The following is an 8,337-nucleotide window of genomic DNA, read 5'->3' as shown; positions in this document are numbered from 1 at the left end:
AAAAGACATCTCAACTAAAGATAAGTGAGATGGATCCCACCCAACAGCAGCTGCTACAAAGCAAAGCTTGGCTTTTTCAACCAGTGATTGTACAGCACTGCTGTAAAGGCATCCAAGGCCATGGCAACTTTTCAAAAAATGTAACAGAACTAAAAAATGAATAAATAAATAAATAAATAAAAGAGGCATGGGATATGGAAACGAACACTATTTCCTGCACTCAAATTTCCTTCTCAGTTCAGTGCAAGGAGAAGCAGATGCAAATCAGATAGAGCTCTTGGCCCGGAACCAAGTATCCCACCTGATCCTGAGCCAGCAGCTCCCCAGAGCTCCGAGCTCCGTGCCCTTGAAATGAGGAAGCCCTGCAACACACAGCCTTGCCCTGAAGTGTTTGGGAATTGGAGCCCAAACACAGTGATGACTGCGGCATGTTGTCCAGCGCCACATTGCACACTGAGCATTTTGGCCAGCTGCGTATGAGACAAGGCGACAGTTGCCAGTAGGCATTGCAATGGGCTGGAAAACTCCCAGTACTCCAAGACACCCCCTTTTTTTGTTTGTTTGTTTTTTCTTTGTTTTGTAACAAAAGAGTTTACTTGCTTTTTCAAGCAGAGGGGGAAAAAAAAAAACAAACAACACTTTGTCTTCAAGGAATATGGAGAACCTTTTTCAAGAGATGATAGATGGAAATGTATAATTGATGGATACTGAGATGCTACAATCACAAAACAAACAAGAGAGGTGAAGTGGACTATGATAACAACAGAGAATAAATGGCTTACCCTTATGCTGGGCTCACCACAAAACACCAGGAGGGATCTCCAGACAAGATCCTTCCCCAGTGGCAGTCAGCTCTTAAACAGGTCTAGGAGGGGTGCAGCCTGGCTCCACCCCTTCCGGCAGCACAGCTGAATTGCCTTCACCTGTGCTCCTCTGGTTGACTCATGGCTCACCTCAGGTGATCAATCAGAGGTTCAGGCCGTGACTCAGCAGTTCCCATACAGGTAAGAACCCAAAGTCAAGAAAAAAATGAATGGGTTCTCAGTGAGCATAGGGTAAAATAGAGCAGGATCACTGAGAAACAGAAAATAATAACAGTAATAATAAAGACCTTAATTTAGTTCAACACTATGCACTTATTTTATGCATCTTTAAATCTGGCAGTCCATAACACTTAACTGATCCATGCTGCTAAGTTCTCCTTTTGTTGATGCTGCTCATCAGTGCTGTGAGTGTAGATGTGTTCAGTCCACGTGTTATGCTCGTGTAGCATGGAAATGGCATGGAAGATGCCCTGGCAGAGTCACAGAATAGTTTGGGTTGGAAGGGACCTCAAAGATCATCTAGTTCCAACCCCCCTGCCATGAGTAGAGTTGCCAACCACTAGATTACACACCAGGGCAGGCTGCCCAGGGCCCCATCCAACCTGGCTTTGAACACCTCCAGGGGAAACTTCTCTGGGCAGCCTGCACCAGCATTTCTTTGATATTCCAATTGTCACTTCCTTCGTCAAGATTGGTTTTCATTGATCAAGGAAATGTTCTTCCTTGCTGTGGTGTTTTCACTCTGATGGGCAACTATGTCTTGGAGAACAAAGTTTCAATGCAAGTAACAATTGTTTAGCAGAATGAACATTTTTATTACGACAGTCCCCCCCTCTTCCTCTTTCCTCATTTTTACTGCCGAGTATAACACCCTACAGTATGGGTTTAGGTCAGCTGTCCTGGCCTCACTTCATAGCTCTTCCTGCACAGGTTTCTTCAGGCTCTGGCATACCTCAGATTTACCTCATCTCATCTTCTGACACATTCTTGTCCTGTTCTGTCTCTGCTCTACTCTCTATAAACCAATTTTACTTGCCAGTGCGGCCTGGCTAATCCTTCTTTAAAGAGAAAAAAAATATAGTAAGTATTTTCTGTGGTTTCCAGTATTTGATTTTTTTCCCTCTGAGAATTCAGAGATTTACTCCATCCTTCCTTTCACATGCACAAAATTGCCAGGGTTGCTTTTTGCATCCCTTACTACCTGAAACTACTGGAGTGTCTTGGCTTTTTTGATTGTAAGTATACAACCATCATCCATATTTCTGTAAGGTCACAAAGACAGACCTCTCCAGACTTTTATTCAACCAAGGCTTTGGGAAAAACAGGTGATCCTTTCCCCCTCCCTCTCCCAATCGCTCTCCCTCTACCTTTCCCTCTCCCTCTCCAGATTCAAATGGGATCCTACACCTCTTTACCTCTACAGAGAGATAGAAATCCTTGGGGGGCAAAAGGTATGGAGACAGCTGTGGGACATCTTAGTTGCTATAATAATGTAACAGAATTTAGGAGTCAGAGCCCACAGACTCTACCACCAATGCAGCCAAGCCTTAGGGGCTATTTGCACAGGTTTTAAAAATCCAAGTATTTTGAAGTGCAAATCATGCTTTTGGTAAACCAAGGCTGTGGTTTCACAGTAAAGTGTCGAGTACAAATAACCACTAAGGGATTGCTGCCTCTCTCTGCAGTGAGGGGCAGGAAGGGGTGAAATCAGGATTTTTCTCTTCATCCCTTTTATAGCCTGTGTGTTTTCACACATACTGGGCTCTCTTGTAAAAGTTGCAGCATTTGAAAATAAGGCTTCAGATAACTTTCCATTGCTGAGTGGAGCAGCAGGGAGAAACCATCACTGCTGGCTGGCAGGAGTGCAGAATGCACAACTGGCGAGATGGAGCCTTGGGAAAACCTTCCTTTGTACACACACACACAGTCTGCTGATGCATCCCAAATACTGTCTTTGATGAATAATTTGCAGGATATCCATAGAAAATGAAATGTTAAGAAATATCCATCTAGTTCAAATGTCTTGAGTATGTAATACTTGGGCAAAAAGAGCCTGAAGCAATTCCCAGGTGAAAAATGGTCATCCAGCAACCAGTTCTTGGAAATGGTTCTTCAAAAGCTGCTGAGGAAATGTAAGAAAAAGTAAAATGTTAGAGCCAAAGTAAATCTGTGTTAAGATACACGTTGCTTTATAGATGCTAGCAAAGTGTTCATCTGGCTTATTAATAATATCAACTGTAATATTTCATTTAGAATTTAATATAAAGGCAACTGATTGCAAGACACAAACAGATTCACCAACCTAGAGGAATTAACCTTTTTATGAAACTATGTTGCACACATGAAATCAGCTGAAAATGACTTAGCAAGAACTAGCTTCCAGCTTGCTGACTGAACTCATGATTAAATCGTGATTAAAGCTGGTGACTTGAGCATCTGCCAGTCCACAATTTGGTCCCCCCTTGAAAAAAGGAGGGACTATTTCTGGCAGGGGCTATTTCATCACGTTGGTACCAGGGGATGTGTGGACTCAGATGAGGAACAGTTCCCATGATTTTCTTTAGTGCCTTGTAATGTTTACCATTGACTTTAAGGCTATTGCTTGGAGTCATATGATATGATGAGATTTGCAGTCCGCTTGGTTTTGTAGCTGAATGCAAGTTCCTGTGTCTGGAAGTCAAGGAGGAAAACTCAGCCGCGTGACCTCAGTTCTCTCAGAAGATAAGTGTACTGAAAAGAAATAGAAAATGAAACCTGCCCTCTGTGGAGGAGGCTGTGGAGGGGGAGGGGAATGGTATTAGGCAGAGTAGCAAGTTTGAGGCAGCAGTTCAAGATACTGACCCCATCGGTAGACCCTGCAGTGTATCAGATCATTCTGTCACAGGTAGAATCCCCCCTGATTTCTCCTGGGACCCCCACCTTCCTCCCTGACTTGGCACCCAAAAAGCCTCAAGAATGCTCCATGTCCTTTCCATCCCTGTACCTCCAAACCCATCAGGACCCTCATTCACTCTCCCCATCTCAGCACACTAAGCTCTCCTGGGATGTCCCCAGTTTGGCACTCCCCATCCTCAACAGAATCCCCAGCTCAGCATCCCAAACCCCACTGGGACCGCAGCCCAAACTCCCCATCACTGCACCACAAACTTCACCGGGACCCTCCAACCTCAATCCTCAAAGGGATACCTGTACCACTCCCTATCCTGGCACCCCAAACCCTACCAGGACCTCCTCCATCCTGGCACCCTGATCCCTAACAGCATTCCCCAAACAACTCACCCCATCTTAGTTTCTCAAATCCCACCAAGAACCCCTCAACCTGGCACTTCAGACCTCAACGGGACCCAAGTCCAAACTCCCCATGCCAGCACCTTAAACCCTGCCAGGACTGCCACAACCCAGCACTACAATTCTCACTGGGATGCCCAATTACCCTCTCCATCCCAGCACCCTAAGCCCCCCAAGGACCACAATCTATATTCCCCATCCTGGCACCCCAAGCCCTAGTGGAACCCCCCATATCTGATACCTCAACTTCCACTGGGACATCTACCCATCTTCCCCATCCCAACACTCTAGATTCTGCCAAGACACAAGCATAGATTTTCTATCCCGGCACCCCAATCACCACCAAGTCCCCTCCACCCCCACCCCTACTGGACATCCCTCGAGCCCTTCCCATTCCCAACCCTAAATCCATTCCACACCCACATTCACACTCAGTACTATTCCGGTACCGATCCCTATGCCCATCTCCATCCTTGTCCCCATCACCACTCCCATTCCCACGCTCACCCGTGTCCCTGCCCATCCCACCCCCGGGTGTGGCCGCCGGCAGAGGGGCGGGGGCGCGGAGCAGCTTTGTAGGCAGCGGGGCGGTCGCGTTCCGTTCCTCGCTGCGCTGCGCTCCGCCCGGTCATGGCCGCGTCCCGTCCGACTCAAGGCTGCGGCAGCGGAGCGCTGCTGGGCCGCTTCGGAGTGCTGCTGCAGGCATTGCTGGCACTGTGCGCCTTCTGCACGCTGATGTGTGAGTACCTCCGTACCTCCGGGCTGTTATTAGGGCGAGGTTTCGGGGGAAGCTCTTTGCTTAGAGAGTGGCGAGGCACCGGCACGGGCAGCCCGGAGAAGTTGTGGATGCTCCGTCCCTGGAGGTGCTCGAGGCCGAGCTGCACGGGGGTTCGGCGACTTACCGTTAGGCTGCAGCTGGGGGGTTGGAAGCGGATATTCCTTAACAAACTATTCTGCCAGATAACCCTTCTAGTAGGGTCTCGCAGCCCGTTTGCTGGCACTGCTTGGAGCTTCGCGTCGCTTTTAATGATTTTTTTTTTTTTTCTCCAGACCTGTAGGAGAAGGGACGGCAGCAGCTCGCAGCCGGCAGTTAGGGCGCCAGATGCTCTCTCGTAAAACTGTTGTTCCGAGCCTTTATCTGATGGTAATGAGGCACCACGGAGTCGCGGCTCTGATGTGCGAGCTCAGTGGCTTAGAAAATTTTAATGAAGGGTGGAAGCCAACGGTGTAGGCAGGAAGAATGTGACAAAAAATAGGATGGGCATCAGGTACGGTGCTGCTTGGTTAGAATAATAGCTCCTCTAATTGCACTGTGATGTCGTTTTGCTTAACTTTCCCTTAAAACACGAAGTTTTTTGGGTTGAGTGCTGTTTGCTGGGGAGGGAATGTAACAAGAGAAAGCAGTGAGAAGAGGTGAGGGCACTGATGCTGCAAGACTTGAAAAAATCATTGCTGCTGTGCCCCAGCTGTGCTGTGCTTGGAGCACCGTGGGTGCTTCTCCTTGGGCTTAAGTGATCTAACAGAAGCCTCAGTCTGTTCTCCTTTTTTTAAAAGCCTGCAGTAATTAAAGCTTCCAGTTGAGTTGAGGAGCCACATGTCTTGAATCTCTGTGCTGCCTGGACTCCAGTGTTTAATGCCAGTCAGCTTGTGAAAGCTGCAACAAGTTCTTCCTGTGGCAGCTGATAGCTTTTTCCAGTGGGAGTAATGACATTGCAACACTTCACGGCCTGTATTTCACTGAACATTAACAGTAAGAGCAGCCTACTTTGTTGTTTCTGTTGTGTTTTTTTTTTTTCTTTGTGTTCCTGTAGTGGGGGAGGCTATGTGTTAATTGACCCATAAACCACAGGGGATACCTTGTGAAATAAAGGGTATTAATTATCAAAATACTCCCACAAATGAAAGCATGGGCTCAATTATTTGCCAGCAGTAGCTAAGAATGTTGTTCTCCCCCTGATGCAAGAGCTAATATAGTCTTGCAGAACTTCCTGAGTTGGAAGGGACCCATCAAGTCCAACTCCTGGTTTCACACAGGACCGCACAGGCAGCTCAGTGCCGTGCCCACTGCCCTGGGCAGCCTGTTCCATGCCGACTGCCCTCTGATGCAAAGCTTTCCCTAACTCCCCCTGCCCCTTCCCTGACACAGCTCCATGCTGTTCCCTCAGGCCCTGTTGCTGTCACAGAGAGCAGAGCTCAGTGCTGCCCCTCCGCTCCCTGTGAGGAGCTGTGGGCAACCGTGAGGCCTCCCTTCAGCTTCCTGTTCTAGGCTGAACGAACCCAGGGACCTCAGCTGGAGAATGAGGATGCTCATGTCCAAGGATATGAAGAGCAGCTGAGCATCCTCTTGGTTAATTAGGGAAAAATCCAAAAGCTCTTCTTGAGTGGTTTCCTTGTGAATCTGCTCAGTGGCTGAAGATGAGCCCCTAGATGCGAATAGGTTTCCAGCCCTAGGCTCCTGATGGTAGATCATCCCCTGGCTGCCCCTAATTCCCATCAGGTGTTCTTTATCTACAGCTCCTTTGCATACTCTCAGGTTTTCTGTTAGGGCTGGCTGTGTGCAGCCTCTTTAGCCCACTGTAGCTGTAATTGGTTTACCAAAGACTTTGTTAGGGTATAACATGCTTTAAGGCTTCTTTTGGGAGTGGCCTATTCAGCTGCAGTACCTGGATAGTGGTGGTTTGCAAACAGTGTATGTAGGGGAAATCAAACTAATGCTGATGTTGTGTTGGATAAGGCTTTGCAGGTGCTTAGCCATGGAATGTGCTTGCAAGAGTACGGTCTACAGCAGGATGGATATTTTTATGTTGTTATAAGAAGAATTTGTGACTTCATGTTTCTTTTACTTGGGGCTACAGGAAGCCTGAAAAAGAATATGCTAATCTCAGGGAAAGTGGTAATGCACTCAAAACAGGCTGCCCAGGGAGGTGGTGGAGTCACCATCCCTGGAGGTGTGCAGGAAACATGGAACTGTGACACTGAGGGACATGGTTTAGTGGGCATGGTGGGGATGGGTGGGTGATTGGAATAGATGGCCTTAGTGATTCGATGTGGATCTGTGACATGGAGTGTGAAGTTTTAGTAGAACAACCCACTATGTTCTTTGAGGCCAATTTCACCTCTTGCAAAGGGTATTAGAAAGCCCTTTAGATCAAAGGTTCACGAGGAAGAAATAGTGCTTCATTATAGGATGAAGGGAGTGATTGCTCCCCACTGCTCCACTTTGTGTTTTAAATGGGTCCTCCATGTGGCGTAAGCAGGATCCACAGGTAGATGATGCCCAGCTTAATGTGGTTTAGCTTGGAGAAGAGAAAGCTCTAGGGAAACATTGCTGTGTCCTTGCAGTGCTTGAAGGGAGCTTATGAGCAGGAGGGGGAGCAACCTTTTATATGGCCTGGTAGTGACAAGACAACAGGGAATGGCTTTAAATGGAAAGAGGAGAAACTCAGGCTAGATGTTAGGAAGAAATTCGTTATTTGGAAAGTGGTCAGGCACCAGCATGGGTTACTCAGAGAAGCTGCGCGTGCTCATCCTTCAGAGGGCTCAAGGCCAGGTTGGATGGGATCCTGGGCAGTCTGATCTGGTGGTTGGTGACCCTATGCAGGGCAGGGGGTTGAAACTGGATGGTCTTTAAGCTCACTTCCAACCCAAGCCATTCTATGGTTAGGATCACCACTATTACAGCACTGAGGAAAGTATTTGTTGGAGCTTACAAATACTCTAAACGACTCTATCCTGTCTTTAAGGCTGTAGTCAAGCTCCTCTGCAGTGTTGTGCAGGGCTTGCTCTAATTTAGTAATCAAATGAGAATCAGATGTAATCCTTCCCAGCTGCCTGCTCCTTCCAGAAGGACTCTTGCTAAGAGAATTAAGTTGTGAACACTTGGTTCTGCAGCCTCTTTTTTCCTTACAGCTGTGGTTGGCAATCTAGCTTCCTGGGCAAGAACTTGTCCTTGGGGAAGCCGTGATGTGGATAATTCAGCAATCCCATCTGAAGTAGTTGTCAGTGTGTAGCTTTTGAGTGAATTTTGCAGTTGCTGCATGTGATGTGAGGGTTGCTGAAACTTGTCACGTGGACACCAAATCCCTTAGAAAGAGAAGGCAGAGTCTTGAATAGATACCTTAGTCATGTTTTTCCTTTTAGATTAACAGGGGACAAGTGAAACAGATCTGGGGAGTCATTTAAGAACATTTCTCTTCTGTTTACCTCTCCTCCTAAAGCTTTTTAA

At 47.3% G+C, this 8,337-nt stretch overlaps 1 protein-coding gene and 1 long non-coding RNA gene across 4 annotated transcripts in view; one reads left to right on the top strand and one right to left on the bottom strand.

The window, feature by feature from the left end:
• Nucleotides 1-1,168: 1,168 nt before the first annotated feature.
• LOC128079624 (uncharacterized) lies at nucleotides 1,169-4,447 on the bottom strand. Its single transcript, XR_008206241.1, has 3 exons — nucleotides 3,666-4,447; nucleotides 3,406-3,554; nucleotides 1,169-2,946 (listed from the first exon to the last, which is right to left on the bottom strand). It is a non-coding gene; the product is annotated as an uncharacterized LOC128079624 (long non-coding RNA).
• A 209-nt stretch (nucleotides 4,448-4,656) lies between these two features.
• LOC128079621 (store-operated calcium entry regulator STIMATE-like) overlaps nucleotides 4,657-8,337 on the top strand; it is a 31,959-nt gene continuing 28,278 nt past the window's right edge. The window contains exon 1 of one of the 3 annotated variants that reach the window (XM_052680997.1): nucleotides 4,657-4,851. In XM_052680997.1, the coding sequence (XP_052536957.1) occupies nucleotides 4,743-4,851 (109 nt within the window). In that variant the 5' untranslated portion in view covers nucleotides 4,657-4,742. The remainder of the gene's footprint in view (nucleotides 4,852-8,337) is intronic. The other 2 variants (XM_052680998.1, XM_052680999.1) reach the window with 2 other exon arrangements.

This window comes from Tympanuchus pallidicinctus, unplaced genomic scaffold, assembly GCF_026119805.1.
Source record: "Tympanuchus pallidicinctus isolate F22 unplaced genomic scaffold, pur_lepc_1.0 scaffold19, whole genome shotgun sequence".
Classification (NCBI taxonomy): Eukaryota; Metazoa; Chordata; class Aves; order Galliformes; family Phasianidae; genus Tympanuchus; species Tympanuchus pallidicinctus.
Note: the sequence above shows the minus strand (reverse complement) of the source record. Positions and strands in the feature narration are given on the sequence as shown.